Source organism: Monopterus albus, unplaced genomic scaffold, assembly GCF_001952655.1.
Source record: "Monopterus albus unplaced genomic scaffold, M_albus_1.0 scaffold38.1, whole genome shotgun sequence".
Taxonomy (NCBI): Eukaryota; Metazoa; Chordata; class Actinopteri; order Synbranchiformes; family Synbranchidae; genus Monopterus; species Monopterus albus.
Window position 1 is genome coordinate 4807425 of NW_018127918.1, and position 20525 is coordinate 4827949.

At 40.2% G+C, this 20525-nt stretch overlaps 2 protein-coding genes across 6 annotated transcripts; both read left to right on the forward strand.

The window, feature by feature from the left end:
- Window positions 1-2918: 2918 nt before the first annotated feature.
- arfip2b (ADP-ribosylation factor interacting protein 2b) lies at window positions 2919-16507 on the forward strand. 5 transcript variants are annotated; one of them, XM_020598441.1, is made up of 10 exons: window positions 2919-3255; window positions 4499-4609; window positions 8064-8096; window positions 9603-9711; window positions 11012-11068; window positions 12422-12537; window positions 12765-12986; window positions 13170-13327; window positions 13510-13684; window positions 13812-16507. In XM_020598441.1, the coding sequence occupies exons 2-10, from the start codon at window positions 4511-4513 to the stop codon at window positions 13965-13967; spliced, it is 1125 nt and encodes a 374-aa protein (XP_020454097.1). In that variant the 5' UTR covers window positions 2919-3255; window positions 4499-4510; the 3' UTR covers window positions 13968-16507. The 5 variants fall into 5 exon arrangements, with proteins under 5 accessions (XP_020454097.1, XP_020454099.1, XP_020454096.1 ...); XM_020598440.1 differs by having other exon boundaries at window positions 2921-3255; window positions 8064-8120; XM_020598443.1 differs by lacking the exon at window positions 8064-8096.
- A 534-nt stretch (window positions 16508-17041) lies between these two features.
- Window positions 17042-18723, forward strand: LOC109959314 (FH2 domain-containing protein 1-like). The gene is made up of 3 exons (XM_020598548.1): window positions 17042-17147; window positions 17922-18380; window positions 18658-18723. The coding sequence occupies exons 2-3, from the start codon at window positions 17943-17945 to the stop codon at window positions 18721-18723; spliced, it is 504 nt and encodes a 167-aa protein (XP_020454204.1). The 5' UTR covers window positions 17042-17147; window positions 17922-17942.
- The last annotated feature ends 1802 nt before the right edge of the window (window positions 18724-20525 follow it).

Genomic DNA, 20525 nt, shown 5'->3' on the forward strand with positions numbered 1-20525 from the left:
CCTACACACGAGATATTCAAGCTAATTTTAAAAGCTTTATCAGCTTTTTGGCTGAATTGTCTCTCTGATGATGAGAGTTAAAGCATCTTATTATTCTGCAGTGGCTCTGTGGGATGTCTGCTCTTGTATTATGCAGATGCAGTTTTACTTGGTTGCATTTTAAGGTTGGGATTTGGTGCCATCATGAGGGCATGCCAGGTACTGAAGGGACTATAAATGCTTTTTTAAAATTATTCCGCATTTAGTGATTGTGTTAAAGTTATTGTGATAGATTTCAAAGGTTATGATAAGTTAAAATGTGAAATGCTTTTATTTCTCATTTGTCATGTTTATTAGTTGTTTTGATGTGGAGAAAGTGTTTGCATGAATGATTCAGCATGAGATGTTTCCTATTTGTGTGAGTCTTTATATGACTCAGCAGGTGAGTCTGCACACTAATGGCTGCCTGAGGGATAACATCCCCTGCTTCCAGTAACTAGCTGCCCTATGGCCAGACTCACGTTTCATATGGTCATTGACTAATTCAGAGATCAAAACCTTTCTCCATCACTTTCTACAACCACAGCATTTAATAAAAACAGTGTGAACTTCCCGCGTCTATGCTTCACACTGCTAACTCTGCATTTTCAATAGCAACAATGTGTGACACAGCTGTGAGTGAGTGTGGTTCCCTGGTGTCTCTAGGCATGTTTGTCACGAATGCACGCACTGTGGGGCAGTTTCCTGTGATTCTCCAACAAGTATGAATTGGTGTTTGTTTTATATAAATATGGAGTGAAATTCATTCACTTCTAGGCACATAAGCACATTTGGCTGAGCACAAAAATTAAAAAGAGTTAAGTTCTTACATCTGAGGTGGAGTTTTTATTAAAAAAAAGAATTTTAATAATAATAATTTTACAGCACATTTCTCTATGAAAAGTTAAAAGAAAAACTTTTTTCTTTGTAATTGTGCATTCAAGTGACTTTTGCTTGAACATAATAATCTATTTTTTTTCAAACCACTGATGTACTCTATTGTCATCTCCTTTCTCATGTGTAACACATACTGTAGATGAAATTAGTGTAAGTGTAGGATACTGAGGACAAGAGCCAATGAATCGACTCAATACAAGGAACCAAGATTCACCAGGTAGTGACGCGGACTGGCACTGAAGAGTACACCAACAGCTGGAATCCTCGTACTGTTTTCATGCAGTTTTCTGTTAGTAAAATGCTCCCATATGGCATTTTACACCCCATCCAAAAGTACCATGAGAGTTTATTTTGGCTGTACAGTTCTTCCCATATATTCATTAATAAAATGTTCAATCTTTCCCCTTAGTTTTGCTTTCCACCTCCTTCCTCACACTATGATTGACTGCAGAAGCAGTTTGAAACCCCTCAGTATTTATAGGATTTCATCCAGCGCTGTTAACATTGTTCATAGTGGCTCATTCATACAGTATATTCATAGTATGAATTATATGCTGTTTGTGCCTGTATTATGCTCCAGCATTGACTCTGTTTCTGTCATCAGTCATCATACAATGATGATGCCCAGATGCATGTGGGGGTCTTGGCTCACTTGGACTTGAACTGTATCACCCTCCCAAAAAATACAAATATAGCCTACTTATGGACACACAGCTCAGTGTGCTTGTTTTATCACTCAGCTTCAGTGAAACTGTATTTAATGCACTATTCTCTGGCACAAGGTCCATATTGTGCCTGGGTCAAAGTATTCATGCATTGCCTGTTGCCGTCCTATTATTCAAACATTAAAATTTTACCTTGTGACAACCAGGTTTAGAGGATAAAGGGTAAAATAACTTGGGGAAAAAAGGGGTTGCACAAGTGATGGAGATAACAAGTAATACACCTACAGTAGAAACTCAATGGAGATATGGAGCAAGAAGAAAAAGAACAAACAGTTGTGTGAACCACACGTTTCCACTGTTGCATTAAAGCATTTCTGAGTCAAAATATTAACAGAGTATGCTTTACAGGCTGTCCCACTATTATCAAGCTACTCTATGTTAGAGAGGCTGAACTAACCTTTATCTACAGTATGAGGACACAGTTATTTCCTGTTGCAACATGCATTTTAAATCCAAAGTTCACGTGTGGCATAATTTTGTCCTTGTAGACTAACTTTGGATATATTGAACTGATTAAGAGTGCGTGGTTTTCATATGGTATTCATAACATGTTTAGCAACTTAAAAAAAATCTTTCTGATAAGGTCGATTGCTTTAATGTAAAATAGGCTAAGAGTCATTATGCTCCAATTATATCATCAAAGGGAGTTAGTATTTGTATTTATATCGTTCCTAAGCACTAGCTTTTTTGGAGCACAAATAAAAACTCGTAGTTAACCTGAGTTAATGTACAACCTTGGACTTTCTGAAACCTGGACACATCACCAAGACGCACTCAAAGATGGGTTGGAGCCGACAGAAGGAAAAATGAAGAAGTCTTACTCTATTGCAATTTCCAGATACAACTTGAAGTGTATAGTGAATTTGTTTATGTTAACTATGACCTGTTTTCCAACCAGCAGCTGGAAGTAAATCACACTTCGTCACCGATGCATTTATTTCTGTTAACTGCCTGACTCCCCATCATTCTTTTTTATTTCTCATAAGCAGCGGAGGGAACTCTTGGAAACCCTTGCATACTGTTGAGCTGAGTGTCAGCCCAAATCATATCTTGATAAACACATGATTTAAATTTACACAGAAGTTATTGAAGTTTTTTTTTTTTTACTCATTAATCGTGGTCTAAAGAACGAAGAGAGACAGAAAATAGGTTATGCATATGTGTCGGTACAACTTAAATGTCTGGCTATGTGTAAATACATACAAGATGTAAAGGTGAAGGTTAGCAGGAGGTAACATCATGGCAGTGTTGCCTCTGTGCGAAGTGATTCATCTTCTCGTTAATAGACGGTCTTTGGGTCCGAGTGCGTTTGTAAAATGAATTCTATGGTGTCGTCAGTTCCGTAAAGCGTTCCTGCTGGCTTCATAAAAAAAAAAAAAACAAGAAAGAGGATATTTGCGAGCAGTTTGAAGACTTTAACTGGCTATGTTATTTAAATGGTTATAAACGAAACGCTCCATTGCTTCCCACAGGCAGTTTTTCTCCTTGGACTGACAAAAGACCAGGCTCCGTTAAGCCTCGCATGAACTGGGATGCACAGCTGCTAGCCTGTATTAGCTTGCTGCTCCTTTAGCTTCCCGACCAGCTCTGTTTTAACGGCGGGGCCAAGCACACCGTAAGTCAACCCGTTTGTAAACGACGATATTGCATGTTGTCTGGGTTTTGGGATTTTATATTCCTGCCACTGTTAACCAGCTGGTTTTGCACAGTGGGCTGTTAATCATTTTAACCAGCTTCTCCTCATCAATTGCATAGGTAAACTGGAAACAGGCCCTTTTCTAGAAACCGAGTTTCCATCCTTAAAATCAGCTTCAGTATCTTGTACATGCCCTTAACAAATAGCGCTTATTATCCACAGCGTTTGACGATCTGAATAAATCCCCACTGTGGTGGACAGATTGACCTCACTGGAGCTAGCTCCTTCCCTGTTGGGTGAGGGAAACAGCCTTACACCTGTACTGGTTCACCTGTCAGGGCTCCCAGCCCTGTGTGGTATCAGGAGATGTGAAAACCTTTATGCCATTACAGTCACATCCCAACCTGTGACAGCTTATTACATTTTTAGAGTAGCAGCGGGTTGCTTTCCATCTGTATTTGATAAAATCAACACATATTCCAGTTTACCATCCCTTTTTATGGTCTAATGGGCAAAGAGAGCCACAAACGACCCACAACTGCTAAATTCATTACCTGCTGCATTACCCACCTTTGTAGTTTGTCTCTCTTTACATAGAGCTAGTGTATATTCTGGTGTTTTTCTAGGTGTGACATTTACCTGTTAAACACCCTGCTCTGCATCGTGAAACCCATGATAAGTCTTTCGTGTGTGAGCCTTCAGATTGGCTTTGTGAATTCATTATACTTATTCAAGACAAAAATAGGAGTTGTATTACTATATTAATAATGCTGTTAAAGCAGGTCAACTCATGACCTGTGTGCCATTAAAATGACTAGACAATGTTAATGTAAACAGCTTGCCGTGTCCCCTCTCCTCTGTGGTTTCACTGAGTGGGTGTCTCTGACATGCAGCCTTGGAATCGAGCTCTAGAGCAGAGTGGCCTCTTCAGCCAGACAGCTTGTTCTAGTGGTGGCTCCTGTGCATGAGGCTTTCATAGGTGTATTGTTTTTTATGCCGAGCGGTAGCCTTGCTCTTTGAAAACCACCTCCGCACTTGTTTGTGGCAATTATATTCCCATCTGCCTGATTCAGCTGTTTTGACTATGCTCTCTGGTTGCTCCTCTTCAAAGCAGCATTAAGGGCCTCTCTGTTTGTCCATCTTTACCTTTTTCCACTTTGTTTACATACAGCAGTTTGTTGTATCCCCACTTTATGGCTCCCTCTCTCCTCTTCTCTTGCAGATATAGTGCATTATGACAGACAGCATCCTGAGTAAAGCTGCCACAATGGAGATTCCTATCAACAGCAATGGTGACACAGGGACACTACCAGAAGACGACGGCCTGGAACAGGTAGGCTATAGCTACTGTATCAGTTGACTGTGTACTAAGGGTAAAATTTTAAAATTGCCATGTGTAGTTACTGTATTTTTATATATAAAGCTATTATACAAGGAAACAAACATGCCAGCTGTGAGTTTACTGGCTTGCAATCCCAGGCCAAGAATAGATCACTTGCATTCTCAAAATTAGAAGCAGCTTTATTTATTGTAACATTGTGACACGTACAACGAAATTATGTTTGGAGCCGAGGGCCCCGGGCCCCTGCGTGCGTACGCGCCGCCATGACGGGCAACTTGTTGGGTTCAGTGTCTTGCCCAAGGACACTTCGACACGTGGACTGCAGGCACCGAGATTGGAGCCTTCAACCTTCCTGTTGGGAGACGACTGCTCTACCCACCGCACCACTGTCGCCTTAAACTGCAGCCAACAAAAGAGAGTGCAAAGAATACAGAGTTGTTTTTCTTAGACATTTATTCATAATGTTTCTTCTTGCTAAAGATGTGATTAGAGATGGAACAGTAGGTACAAGTACAAGGCAATGAAATACAGTTGAGCATCTAACCAGAAGTGTAATAACAGCAGTGCAGATTGCGCAGTATCTACAGTCAGTACAGTCAGTACTAATTTACCAATTGATATTTATTACAATTGATATTTACAGTAATTTATATAAGGTAATATACAACAGTCTTTATGGATTTAAATTACAAGTAATGGATAAAGCACATTAAACTTATAAAACACTAGTGCAATGGGATGAAATGGAATGAAATAGTACAGAGTAAGAAAATAAACAATAGGTTACATGAGTTAACTGTTCAATGGGTGTAAATAGTGCACAAGAAGAAAATTAAGCCTACATAATTATGCCGTCTGACGTCATTGTGTGCTGTTCCTGTTGGATTAGCACAGTGTTGACAGATGGCTGTGCGCCTCCAGTTGTTTGATGACAGGATGGCTGTGTGTGCTGTTCGTACAGCAACTATCACAACATTATCCAGGTGTGCTGACTCTTTTTATACCATTCACACCATAGTACCACTCTGTGGTACAGTTTACAGTACTGTGTGGGCCTCAGTCTTCTCAGTAAACACAGATGTTAGTCCTGGCCACTCACTTATCCTCTCTCTGTGCCTTGCATACCTGTATGCAGCTGCTCAGAGGAGAGTGACTATTCAGATCTTTGGTCCAAGCTATTGCTGTGATCTGAAATATTGTTGTCTGCCTTTGTGTAACTCTTACTGTATTGCCTGTTATATGTTGCTTATCTTGCTTAGCTACAACTCTGGAGCGAGGCACCACTGGGAAATCAGGTGTCTGAGTCCAGGTGTCTCCTTGGGAACCAGTTGTTCCCATTAATAGCTCATGTGGCCTCTTGTACGGGGTTGTGTATCTGGTTAACCAGAACACTAGGTATTAAACTGAAATGCCAAGCTCTCTGATGCAGTTGCTCTCCATTTTGGAGAAGAACAAATGAGCCCTTGTGGGCTCCGGGGTCGAACTCCAACATTTTGTGTCCACCCTTTTTAGGAGTCTTAGGCAGAGCCAGGTACACTGAAATAACAATAGGGCTACAGAGTAAGTAAAGCGGAACAGGTTGTTCATTCTTCTGCATCCTGAGGCACACCTGCTTAGATAAACAGACTGAAGATCCTGGTGGGAAGCACAGGCAGTTAAATGTGTTACTTACTCACCAACCTGTGTCTGTCTCCGCTTAAGTAGTAAAAGAAAACCCTACCTGGTGAAGCAAATATTCAACCTTTTGAGTGCTACATAGTGGGTTTACTGTATGTAGGAGGGGTGTTTAGCTTCACTGTTTAGTGCTGCATATTAACCAGTTGTCATAGCAACTCTGTCATTAATCTGAAAGTGGCTGTGCTTTGTCCTTGGGTGAAAGCCCTCTGAAATCAGATTGATATCTGCTGCACAGCACTGGGTTTAAAGCTGTAGCAGTCTCTGTTGCTCCTGCACATGTAGATGAAAACTGGCAGGTTAGGGATGAGCGAAGGTCTGGTTTTAGGTTGTAGCAAAGCATTTGTGTGTTGTGTAGAATATGTATAGTGACTGGCAGCTCGACACTGACTGCAGGCAGCATCCTGGCAAAGGCAACAGATACATAGTATTTAGCTTTTGGTTCAGCATCTGTACAAAAACAGTCGAGACATTTTCATAACGCTACCCAAGGTCAGTGTTAGGATATGTCTACCAGATTATATTTTGATGACTTAAATGTGCTGTAGTTTCCTTCATTCATGGAAGAGGCACTTTGTCAGCAGTGTTCAGGGAGGGATCAGTGTCTACATCAGCTTAGTTCTACACTGAGTAAAGAAAATGTAGTTCAACCAGTTTGTCATTTTAAATTTGATATTTGTCATTACAGATTAGAGAAACTGGCACTGTTGTTAGGATGAAAGATCGGTTGCTTCTGACATGACTCAAAATGCACTGCTAAAACAGAGAAACCTACAGTGACCTTGACAGGTCAAGGCACTGCAGCTTAGGAAAACCCATACAAATAGACAAAACAACCAAATTAAGAAAATTAGAGAACACACGTGTAGCATTAAGAAAAAAAACACAACCAGAAAACACAACCACACAGAGAAACACTGGAAATAGCCCAGATACTGCAATGGAAATGTTTTAAAGGGGCTTTAAAATGATGATGGGTGTGGCAGGGACATGCTTGTTGTCATAATTTGTGACTCATAAAGCTGTTTAACTATTAGTGGTATTGGAAAATGAGCTAATACGTAGGTAAAGTTTTTAGGTAATGCCTTTTTTTTTCTTTTTCAAAATACTCCACATATTGTCAGATAGGTGAAAATGTTTTCTTAATTTGCTTGTGTTTTGTTTATTTGCATGTGTTTCCTTTGGTTGCAACTTCAGCTCTCAGGGCCACCACAGAAATCACCTGTTAATCAAAGTGTGTTACCCAGAGCTTTTGGGTGTTTGTGTGGATGTTTGTGTGTGTTCACAGTTCCTTCTTGATCTCTCTCTCCCCCCCCCCCCCCACCCCCCCCCCCCCACTATATTAATGTCACTTTGAATGTAAATTGTCTTGTAAATGAATACATTTATTTTCACAGTGTTGTATTAGAACCAGTGTTTTCTTTGTCCAAACAGTGATGAATAATGTCACGTCAAAGCTGTAAACATTAAACATACAAAACATTTTACATGGAAGGTGATGAGCTAAAACGCACCATGCAAAGCATGTTCACCCAGCAAACATGATTATTTGTTTGAAATAAACCAGCCAAATGTTGAATCTTGACCTGACCTGCTGTGATATCAGTCATCACTGCTCTCCATCCTACATCCCTGCTGTCTATGGACATCAACAGTGATTGTTTTGGTTCTTTTTTCATGATTTCAGTCATGGATTTTCCTTTTTGTCTCCTTCCCTTTTCTATTTGTTGTCGTTTTTGTCGTGTTTGTCAACCCCCCCATTTCTGTGCAGGCTGCAAAGCTGCAGTGGAGCTTAGATGAGAAGGTAGGGAGCTCCAGAGGCACCAGGGTGAGCAGGCCATTTGTGCTTTTGTGTGTGTTTATGTCTCTGTGTGTCAAACTGCAGCACTTCTCAGTGGTTTGACTTTATGCAGCATTAAATTACCTCACATCACTATGTTGGTTTATTTGATTTTTATGGCAAACCACTGTGCAACGTGATTTGTGCTGCGCGTTGACTCAGCTCCTACTAACTAGCTGGAAGGGGTCTCTCAGAGTAGACATGTTTTGAGAGATTTCCCTCAAAATGAGTAGTTTTAACAAAATAGCTGACATTTAGAGTTAGATTCTAATTAGCTTGGATTCTGTGTGTGTGTGTTTACTTGAGTGATATGTTGGTATGGTCTCGTCATCTTTTAGAGGGTGTTGGTTCACAGAACAAACCAGCGTTGTACTAATAATCATCATGTTGTTCTAATGCTGTAATGTTGGTGTGAATTGGCTTTGCTTGTTCTGTTTTGAAGTGTCAGTCGGTGTTTCATTTGCTATAAGAAAAGTAGTTCACCATGTCTGTCACAACAAACAGTAAGTGTAGAAAGAGGACCATTCTCTTTATGTTCGGTTCAGCTTTCTGGTCTCCAACAACAAAAATCACAGCAGCTGTACTTTTACTTCTGTTTGGTGGAACCACAGGATACTCTTTTTGTTCATTTACAAAAAGGAAACTGCTACCTTCCCTCCAGAGCATTCCTCTGTAGCTTGTTAATCACAGTCTTACTGTAGAGTCCAAGCTAAAGGTTTCAGGAAGTGTCCTAGCAAATGAAATAAGAGACATGTTCATGGCACAGGCATGAGTAAAATATAAACGTGTTTGTTGTAGGAAACAAGGCTCACATATGCTTTGCCAAAGCGAGAAATCTCATTGGGCCAGATTTTCTTTTCCAAAAATCCTTCATTTGTCTTCTTTACTAGGTGATACATGAGCTTTAAAGCAAAGAAAAGAAAACAGTGAGCTAGAAGATGGATCCTGTGACTCGTAACGCAGTTCCCCACATGATCCAGAGGTTCACTGCAGTCTGTGATGGTGATTATTTTGGAAGGAGAAAATAGTTTACTTCAGCGTTTTCTGCTGAATAGATCATTGAAGTCGCTGCTTGGATTAGACTGTGGCATATAAATCCTGTTCTCTACAGCATCACGACAGGAGATCCAGCACAAATAATTAGGTTAATTGATGACTGTATACTTTAGTGATTTGTTTTCTGCCTTTCATAGACTTAATAGTGTTCTTTGTTGGCTTTCAGCTAAGCAGCTGCAGTCAAACACTGCCCAAAGATTGTGTGTGCTGGCAAACCTTAATGTAGTAGTGTTTGTCCCCCTCTAGTGAGTAAGCATTTAACCTACATTGTCTGCACTGTTTGAATGTAACACTCAAGTCATAATCTCCTGTTTACAGTTCCCCATTCTAACCCACCTAAAACACTCTGTCCTTCCCTTTCTTCTTCTTCTTCTTCTTCTTCTTCTTCTTTTTGTTTACTGTTAAACTTTGCAGGACCTACAGCAGGTGATGGTATCAGGTCCCAATCTAAACGAGACTAGCATTGTGTCAGGGGGGTACGGAGGAACAGCAGAGGGTATCATCCCCACCAGCTCAATAAAAGGTAGAGACCTACTTCACACTCTCTCGGTTATTTGTGAAATCTTTTCAGACCAAACTGTTGCTCTCATATTTTGACGTCTTCTGTTTGCTGCATCTGATACTTTGGAGTGTTTCTGTGAGTTTATTCAGAGGACGACGTTTGATTTCAGGGCTCTGCTATCAGTCTTCCCATGAGATCCTGCTGCAGTTAATCTGTGTTCTGTGCAATTAAATGATCTATCACCAGCACAGGCCTCCACCGTCTGATAAGGTGCTCTAGTGGTCCGGAGTCCTTAGATTACATGGTTCTGTGTGCATGTATGGGTTAAAGCATCTTGACAGAGGGAATGATAACCTACACTAATTTTAAAAAACAGCAGTGCTCACCAAAATGTTATAGTGTGTAATGTGTTGACTGGATTAAACCCCAAACTGCATGTCAACAAAAGATTAATCCCCAAAAGTACATTTTCAAACTACACTGCATGTGTGTGAGAAAAGGCAGCCCCCTCCTTCCAATTTTCAGTGGGGCTAGGTGATGACACACAGGCTCCAGGAAGAAACCACAGCTTTGTGCAGCAAAGAAGTGATTCCAGGCCAACTTGAGCCAGGCACTGTGTGCAGCAATGAACTATGTGCAGAGTGGGAATTCCTCTTTTCAGAATGCAGTGTTTGTGCTGTCGGCAAATGTCGCAAAGGCAAAATGATTGTGGTCACGATGACTTTCCAGAGGTGAACAATTTTATCTCATAATATTGAAAACTGCTGTGCAGTGTTGTGATATCTGATGAGCCCTCACAGGTTTCTTACTTAAACCGGCCTTTCTTCAATTGTCTTAATGATACCTTAACCCTCTTTCCTCCACCAGTGCACCCCCTTGCCATATGTTACTGTAAATGCAGGCTAAGGGCTCAAAAATGCCACAGCTCATTACAGTGTCACGTTTGCAGATGTGTTGTAACATTGTGACTGTACTGTATCACTACTGAAAGGCAAGCTCCTTGGCTAGTATGTCAGTCAGTGGACTAACTCGATGTCAACATCTCCATAGAACATTGTTTTCTCTTCCTCATGAGTAGTTCATAATTTGTTGTATAAATGAAAACTTGACCTCATGCTGAAGAATAAAGAGACCTAGTACATCATGTCTGGGAATGTGGTGTGGTACTTTAAGTCTGATGAAGGATTAATGTAATTTTCTAGTTCAAGACATTGACTTCATTAAGGTAAATGCAAACACTGTCCGATGGAAATGTAAACACCATCTTTACTCCTTATTTAATACTAATAATTCTGCATCTTTTTCCCGTTATCTCCCTCAGGCCCTGCTGTGCGCTACAATGCAGATTTTAACAAAAGGATCCCAGTTACAGGACTAGGTGGCTCCTTGTTAATTATGGAGAGCATTATTCCAAAATGTGGTAGAATAATTTTTTGAGATGATGTGTATAGAATGTGGAACACCCAGTTTTCTGTTAACTATGATATCCACATTATGGTTCTGATGTTCTTCAGTTTTTGTCTGGTATTTCTCACATAACGATACCTCATTTTGGAAAGATGCTCTTTAATATATTTCCCTCTGCCTCCTTCTTGGTTTCTCTTTTGATTGTGCTGTAAGCTTATTCCGTACTGGCTCTACACAGAATTCCTCCATAAACTGATCTCTGAACCTCTTAATGTCTATTTGTATTAAGACATTGATAATCACTGGCCATAGCAGGATATTATTAATTATTAATTTTAAATTCCTTGTTCGTAATAAACGTCTGGTACAGTTTATTTATTATTACACTATTCAGTGCTGCTGCCCCCATCATCAGCATCACTCAAATGTCTGCATTGTTCAATGACTGTCACACACTTAATGTGGTCTTTTCATCTGTGTGCTCCTCCATCTTTGTCCTCCATCCCCTATTTCACTCTTCCCTCCTACATATTCCTCCATCGCCTCTTCTCTCTTTTGTCATCTAACTCCTGTCATTTTTTGCGTCTCTGTGCTCCTCTCCACAATCTTCCTCCTACATTATCTTAAAAACTTTGGCACACTTGTGCAGTCTGGCACATTTAAATCCTAATAACCTTTAAAATCTGGGTCCTGGAGAAAAAAAATGCCTGTAATTTGAAATAAACCCAGTGTAAATCCTGCACCCTACCCTAATTGATTCTCACCCTGAACCATTCCTTCAACCAAACCCTCCCCTACATCCACTCATCCACCATCACAGACCTGCAGGCAAAGACCAGGCAAAGTAGTGTCCTGCCAAGCAGCTCTGTCATCTGCCATATAGCAAGCCAAACACATGCATTCCAAGGTACTAAAGAGAAAACACTCACCAGGCTCTAGATTCTTTAATAAGATTTCCTGTTTAGGCTGTGACTCAAAATATCCCTGCAGTTTATATAATTTTCACCTTTTATCACAGCTCAACAAACAGCTTGTTTTTCTCAGTATTAGAAATACTTGGTGTTTAGCTCTCTGCATTTTCCTGTTCTTTATTTGCTCACTAACTCTGTCTCACTCTTGTGCTTGTCTAACTGGTTTCAGGGTTAGTGGTGACGGACAGGGGTTGGAAGATGGTAAACAGATTTGAGAAACGGTCTTCAGTGTTGTCTTTTCTAAATGCAGCACTGTTTTAATGCACTTCAAGTAGTTTATGGTTCTCTGTTTGCTCTATTCTTTGCTGGGGTTAATCAAGGGTATTTGCTCATGTTTGTTGTTCTTCTCTCAGGTTCCAACATGCACCACAGCAGCAGCAGCTCGTCAGTGATGGCAGAAGAAACAACCCGTGGTGTGGCTGTGGAAAAACTAGAAACAGTGAAGAAGTGGGGTCTCAACACATACAAGGTATCTGTAACGTTGATTAATGAGTAAAACTAAATAAATAGCTTTGTGATAAAGAGCTAGAGGAGGTTTTTATTTCGCCTGAGCATCATCTGGATCAGATATGTTTCTTTGCTGTGTTTCTCAGCTAGATCCTCTTCTCACCAAGTCCTTATGAAGTATAACACAGTCAAGAAAGGCAACTGCACTGTGTTACTGAGGTCTCTGTGTATCTACCTTCATTATTTCAGTGCACAAAGCAAATGATATCGGAGCGTTTCGGTCGGGGTTCCCGGACCGTGGACCTGGAGCTGGAGGCTCAGATCGAGGTGCTGAGAGACACTAAAAGGAAATATGAGAATGTGCTACGATTGGCCAGAGCACTGACCGATCACTTCTACAACATGGTGCAGACGCAGCATGCGCTGGGTGACACCTTTGCTGAGCTCAGTCAGAAATCCCCAGAGCTACGGGTGAGCCTTCAGAATTATTGGTGTAGATTGTGTCACCTTGTATGAATCATTAGCATCTTAAAAAGATGTGAGGATGCTGTACTGGTGAGCTACATTAATGCCAGTATATGAAAGTTATACAAAGCTTTAATAACTTGTGTCTTCTGCTGTGTGTGTCAATGCTGTTTTTTTTTTTTGTTATAGGATGAATTTGGCTACAATGCTGAGACACAGAAATTGCTGTGTAAGAATGGGGAGACTCTACTTGGTGCCATTAACTTTTTTGTGTCCAGCATAAACACGCTAGTCAACAAGACCATGGAAGACACCCTGATGACGATCAAGATGTATGAAAATGCCAGGTAAGGCCAGATGTTTCCCTCAGGAGACCAAAGCCTGATTATTACTAAGGGAGCAAAAATCTGTTAAAGCAGGTTGGAGTTTTTTTTTTCCTTCATTTTTTATTCAGCATTATGATAATAAATTACATAAAAATAAAACCTCTTCCCTCTTTTTATTCAAAGTCTTCTCCTTTTCTTAACAGACTGGAGTTTGATGCCTACCGGTCAGACCTGGAGGAGCTCAGTATGAATCCGAGGGACGCTGTTGCCATGTCCCATATAGATGCTGCTCAGCAACAGTACCAGACCCAAAAGGACAAGTATGAACGTCTCCGCTCGGATGTTACCATTAAACTCAAGTTCCTGGATGAGAATAAGGTAAGTCTGGGGCAGACCTGCATCATAATGATCAGCCTTCAAAATGGGAAAAAAAAGTTTATATCCAGGTTGACGCAGTGTTTTTTTTGTGATAAAGTGTCTGAACTTCCTCGTCTGTTTCTCTCAGGTGAAGGTGATGCATAAGCAGCTCCTCCTTTTCCATAATGCTATCTCAGCGTACTTTGCTGGCAACCAGCAGCAGCTGGAGCAAACACTGCAGCAGTTCAACATAAAGTTGAGGCCTCCAGGGGCTGACAAGCCCTCCTGGTTAGAGAAGCAATGAGAGGGCCTGCTGGGCCTCCTGCAGCCTCCTTCTCGACCACCTCCACCTGTTACCTGTTGAAATCCCCAACTTACCGAGGACCACTACAGAGGGAAACGCATACAGATAATTTGGTGGATGAAGACATGAGATGTGCAGCTGGATGATTGGACAGGGTATTATTGGTGAATGAGCAAAATACAGCAGGAAACAAAGTGGCCAGTTTCATGAACAGTCAGGGTGCTTCTTAGTGCCTCTTTTCCCAATTTTTCTTTTTTCACTCAAACTTTCTCATTGCGCTTTGCTCCTAGAGAAACTTTCCATGTCTCCCTTCAGTCTCTCTCACCTGACTTTTCTTGTGCAATCTCATTTTGCTTTCTGGGCTTGTGGTAGTCGTGTTTATATGGCTGTTATTGTACTCCTCAAGTGCTCCCAGTGCTCTGAGTTACACTCCACACCATCTTAGTAATAGAGGCAGATGAGTCAAGGAGGTTGATAAAACACACGCTAAGATGTAAGGAAAAATCAGAACTCTTCCATATGTTATCATTCTCCTAGTGTGCCTCCTTATGTGCTATGAGCTTATATTCTAAATGAATACGTGGCCTACAGGAAGAAGGATAAGTTCAGAAAAATATTTAAACTACACATGAATGGGGTTTTGTATTGTACACTGGAAACATTTCAAATTAGACATTTTGAATCAATGTACATTTCCAAATAAGTACTGTTTTACTTTTGAAGTATTCTATGATTGTTTGTAGCTCATAAAAACATGCTGCTGTGTGTAGTTTAGTTTTTGCTTAATTTGATTGTCTTCTGTTTCTTTTCCAATCATTTCACTTCTAGTCACCTGTATGCCCATGCTTCACAATGAAGGGCAGCGTGTGCTGGTGTTTTAGACTGCAGGTGCTGCAGTGCTTGGTCTGTACTGTCGTTATTAGAAGTGCTACAGATTCCAGTTGTAACCGGGAAATTCTTTGATTTCATCTCATATATGCAACAATCATTTAAGGAACGCTGCCACTGCTTCCCAAAGTTATGCTGGTTTGGGGTCTTTTACTGTTTGTATTATATTTACCCAAAGAGAACTGAGCGAGATGTTTATTGGATGTGACCCTTTTTATGGTTTCATGGGTTATTTAAGCAACATTGATTGGTTCAGTCTCACTGAACTGAGGAGGCTTTGAGAGAAGGGTCATGTCAGTCAGTTAAGCTGAACAGATTTGAACGGCGTCTTCATTTATTTAATCATTTATTGGACTGAATTTAAAAAGAATGAATTTCTTTTACTTTCACATTGATATGGTAGATTGAATTGTGTTTTTTGTTTTTAAAGTTAGTAATGGAGTGTCACTGACATCTGTAGGGTCAAATCTTTCAGTCCTCCTAAAGCTGAAGATATTTGTGTATGGTTACCTCTTCACACTGAAGATTACTGTAGCTGTCTAATATTACTTATCATAATGTTTCAATATAAAATCATCATCATTTAGTAGTTGGGGACTGGGATAACACTAATGAAACATTGTCTTAGAATAATGGTAGTAAACAATCATCAGTTGTTGACAGTTAAGAGAAGGTACTCATGTCATGTAATTTTATGCATTGCTGTATTTATTGTGTTCATTTTGTGACACTAACATGGAAAGATGCTTCGGGCTAACCAAATCTGTAATTGTTTTCTCCAAAAAACAGCTAATTAATGAATTGATTTTTAGTTAATTAATTTCCTATTGTCAAACCTCTGAAGATAATCCAATATGATGGATGTTGTGTCATGCTGCATTTAACTCATGGAGGCCTCCGGTAACAGAAGGGAGAGCTCTATAAAATCTTCATCAGTTAATGTGTTTATTCCTCCAGCTTCTTGTCTCCTCTGTATTTGCATGGCAGGCAGCAATCCAGAGTACAGGTGCAGATATGTGTGAATGCACTGACAGTCTCCTTTTGGCCTTCTGTGTGCCAGCTCACATGGACTGGCACAGCGCCGTGCTTACAGTAGATATGACTTTCAGACTGGCTGAAGCAGAATCCGGTGTTTGGGGTTTGCTTTTAGGACAATTATGAAAGTGGATTTGATTGCTGATGAAGAGCCAATATCAAAAAGTGATTTCTAAGATTGGTTAGGCTTGTGTTTTCTGAATACTTATGTGTAGGTGTGTCAACTCAGTGTCTTCTATAGTGGCTGAGGAAATCAGTAAGACCTTGGCTTCACTTGTGACTACAGTTGCAGTTTCACTGGCCAGCTCCTAGTCTGACTGCCACAAAGCAATATCAACAAAATGTGACTCCTCTTTTCCAAACATGGCCCTCTGAAATTCCTAACCCCAACACCAAAATGAAGATTTATAAAATGATATATTTTATTTGTGTACAATCACTATTTTCTAGGCTGAGCAGGTGTGTTGTACTGTATGACTGATTGCATATAATGATGTTTACTGTAAGATGACAAATGTTATGCCATGGATTGATGTAATACTCTGCCTTCGTTCCTTACTCAGACCTGAGAAGTCCCACCCCACTCCAATGGGAGCAAAATTAAAAGTACACATTTTCCAACATCTGGGCTCTTTCATCTGATTTCTACTTTCATTGTAGCCTAGTGAACTTTCTGGTGCAGATCAGCAGTCGCATGGATTAAGTCAACCCACTTCAGCTTCACTACATTTCAGATAAAAATAGTCTACGACCCATAAGTTAGGGTTATGAATTAGTCACCACTTCATTTGCTCCTTGAAAAAATCCAGTTATAGGAAGAAAATCATGAGAAACAATCATCAGTCAAACTGCTAAGTTAATATTGATATAGGCTTTATTTATAGTAAACCTATAATGTTGCCCCCAGAATCTATTTTCATAATTTGCTGAAGCTTCTACAATAGTCCCTCTTTTAGTCTTATTATCTTCTCAGGACTGTTTTATCCAACTAAACAGGCCAATTCAGTTTTTGGCACTCTGCTTTAGGGGTAGTGTGACCCTTGCAAGGAACCAAAAGAAAATGGTCCCCCATCCTTTTCTCTTACCCGTCCGCAAAGGGGCGTTGCCACACCTGGACACAGACTCGAACGTGATTGGCGGCGGCGCGCCGCGCACCTGTGCCTGCGCTTTGTGAAACTGACAGGCTGCAGCAGGATGAAGAAGCACGAGGCCAGGTCTGAGTGAGGTTTCATATCACGGCTGCACTTCAAAAGCACAGTGAGTAAAATTCATCTGTAACGATGCTTTGGTGACAGTTCAGTGTGTTAATACGCGGTCGCGCGTTCTGTTGTGTTTGCGTCATGATTTAAGTCGGAAACATGTATTTAGGGATGTAAACTCGTGATTATATGTGAAGAGCTGACAGCTAAAGTGGTAAAATGTCAAATGACTGATACATTGTTGATCAGAAATCGCACTGGTATGTAGATTATATGTTTTGGGCCGTTTGTGTCAATATTTAACGTTTGCCATCCAACCAAATCGGACATGTTGCAATCATATTTAATTCCATTTTGTACCCGTGTTAATTCTGCAGCTTCCGTTCTCTGTGTAGAATCATATGTGAATAATTGTTTATGTGAATAATTTCCTGACTGGAATCTGCCGAATTCACCACTGGGGTCTAATAAGTGCATACGGTCTATGTGAGGCATTTACCCTTGCTGTAAAGAAAGCAGCATTCAGTTGAGATTTAATTTAATTTAAACTTAATTACGTTTCCTGTGATACTTTCCCACTAAAGGACAGAGACTAGGGGAGGACATTGTATTTAAGGGTAAAATATTATGTGATTGTGAACTTCAAAGAAGAGAAGTAGAAGATAAATGTTTTTCTGTGAGTGTGCCTTTGGATATGCATTTTGACAAGTAACTCAAAGTAACTGACAGTGCAGCTGGTGAATTCATAAATACATTAGTTTCATGTTCCAAACTACCCACATTGTTTAAAAAATTGTGATTTGTCTGGATTTACACTTGTGTATCTCCTCAGATCTGACTGACCAACACTGGGATGGAGGGAGTGCTGACTTTAAACTCTGCTTCTCGTCTCAACTGTTCCTCTCAAGACTCGTCTTCTCTTTTGCCACTGGATGCTCAGGAAGATGCAGATGTCCAAACATCCTCTGCTGTGCCACCCCCAATATGTGTTACCACTGCACCTCCACCTCCTCCTCCTCCTCTTCCTCCTCCCCCTCCCCCTCATTTTGGCTCTCGTAATGTTGAGCGACGATCCATGAAAAAGCTGAACTGGGAACCCATCCCCAGCCAGCATGTCATGGGCAAAGTGAACGTCTGGACATCCAAGCGTACTCAGAGGGACCTGGTGCTGGATGTTCGGAGCATGGAGGAGTTGTTCAGTCATGTAGACAAACGGGCATCGCTACGCAACCCAAGGGTCATTGGTATGAAGAAGTGTGACAGCATGGATCTCTTTCCACAGGACCTTCAGGTTAAACACTAGTGCTGCTCTTTCATATTGGGCATTTTGTTAGATATAGCAACGGTTGATTTCCACTAACTGTCGCACAACATTTAAAGTTTTTATGGACATGTACAGTCAAACATCACTCACTTGTAGGGAAGTAATGTTTGCACAAATAGGAACTGATTGTTAAACGTTTACCTGCAATTATATCATAAAGGAGGAACTGCCAAAGTGTTTGAAAGTGTTTTTGCTTCCTCCTTTTTTTAAAATGGTTATTAATTTCTGTTCCTTTCCTCTTTAGGTCACAATCCTTGACTCTAAGAAGAGCATGAACATTGGGATCTTCCTGAGACATTTCAAGAGGTAAGGATATTAAGTAAAACCTACAATAGAGATTGATATAGAAAATGAATGTCTCTCTAAAAAAAAAAGAAAATGGTATGAGCCAGTGAAAGAACACAGTGATGTAATGAAAAGGACACGCAACAAGAACTAAATGAACTCCAAGTGGGAAAAACTACAGCTAGCAGTGGTCAGAGCTGGCTGCTTTCACCTCAAACACAAGTCCGAAATAGTTCTTCACTTCCACTGTGCTAATCATTACCCTGCCAGCAGGCTCTTTATCTCAGCGGAACTTATTCAAATAAATGGAAATGCGTTTTTAACATCACTTGACAGTTTTTAGTGGCAACATATAGATGAGCATTTACTCTACTTTATGACTCACTTTATTAATACTATATGATAAGAAAAGCCAGTGGTGACCTGGTAGATGAGGATGAGGAGACAGCAGGTTATGAGCCATATTGACTTTACCACTGTACTCAGTGAGTTTACCATCAGCAGCTGCTTATGTAGTTCTTAATACTGTATGTTGCCAAGCCAGTTGGTAACTGCAGTTTTCAGTGTAGCAACAGGTATGTGACAGCATATTGATCACCTACAGGCATGGTAAAAAGAATGTACACCCTCCTTCAATTCTGTTTTTATCTAAAAAAAAAAAATAGATGCATTGAAGTTCATAGAGTTGTACAAGTGTACCTAATAAAGTGGCTGGTGAGTGTATATAGTGTGTTCTCCACGAAGCCTGAGCAGTTTTATAACTGAGGCTAAAAAGTCTAGGAGCTCCTAAAAGTGATTTGTAAAGCTTAATTTTTGTGAGCTTGGTAGAAATTAATGTTTTGATCAGCTCCTCTCTCATCTGGACTGTGGCAGCTGGAGAAAACAGGAACCAGTTAAAAGAGATTTTAGTGAGTAAAGTGAACCAAAACTGTAGGATTTTGAAAAGTTAGGGTGCGTTTGCTACAACCAATTTCTAATACTACAAAGTGCAGTCGACGTTAAATTGCCTACATGTGTAAACATTTATTTGATAGTTTTTTTTTTTGTTGTTGTTGTTTTTTTAGGATCTACTTCCAGGTTTTGTTGAAATTTTCATATGTTGTACTGGTAAATTGCCTCTTCAGCACTGGAGCAGTTTCTGTGTCTCAGTCTTATCAAGACAATGTCAGTTTCAGGCCAAGGTTCATTCAGCTCTCACTTTGAATACCAAATGCACTTTGTGTGTGTCGGCAGCTATTTCCTGTTATTGGGCTGCTTTAGCATCATAGTCAAATTTGAATTGCATCAACTTCTCTGTGGTAGTGACAAAGATAAACTAAATGGGGTATTGGAAAGCATTTTGCCCTTTGCTGGACACTGTTAAAATACCTACATTACTGGTTTTATGTAGTGTGAAATGTTGACTGAATATCTCAACAGGCATTTTGATTGTCTTGCTTGGGATTTTGTTGTTTCTTGTAAACACAACAGTACAGTATAGAAATGTTGCATTCAGACTAACCACTCCTCCTCTCTTACATGGCTTACATGACCACATTCGTTTATGGAGAACCTTACTGCACAAATTTGGCAGTAAATGAGCATACAGTATCTTTGTCAGAGTTCATCTGCGAAGCTGTGTCATCCAGTATCTGAAAGTAGGCTGCCAACCAGAAACCTTTTTTTAATGCAATAAGCTACTGAGAGAACATGGTTATTTTCGTAATAATCATTTAAATATATATACAGTGGGTATGGAAAGTATTCAGACCCCCTTAAATTTTTCACTCTTTGTTATATTGCAGCCATATGCTAAAATCATTTAAGTTCATTTTTTTCCTCATTAAT

Coding starts and splice junctions, on each gene's coding strand:
- arfip2b (XM_020598440.1), top strand. CDS start 4,511: ATGACAGACAGCATCCTGAGTAAAGCTGCCACAATGGAGATTCCTATC. Junction 4,610..8,063: donor AAGACGACGGCCTGGAACAG/GTAGGCTATAGC, acceptor ATTTCTGTGCAG/GCTGCAAAGCTGCAGTGGAG. Junction 13,328..13,509: donor AAGATGTATGAAAATGCCAG/GTAAGGCCAGAT, acceptor TTTTCTTAACAG/ACTGGAGTTTGATGCCTACC.
- LOC109959314 (XM_020598548.1), top strand. CDS start 17,943: ATGGAGGGAGTGCTGACTTTAAACTCTGCTTCTCGTCTCAACTGTTCC. Junction 18,381..18,657: donor TCTTTCCACAGGACCTTCAG/GTTAAACACTAG, acceptor TTTCCTCTTTAG/GTCACAATCCTTGACTCTAA.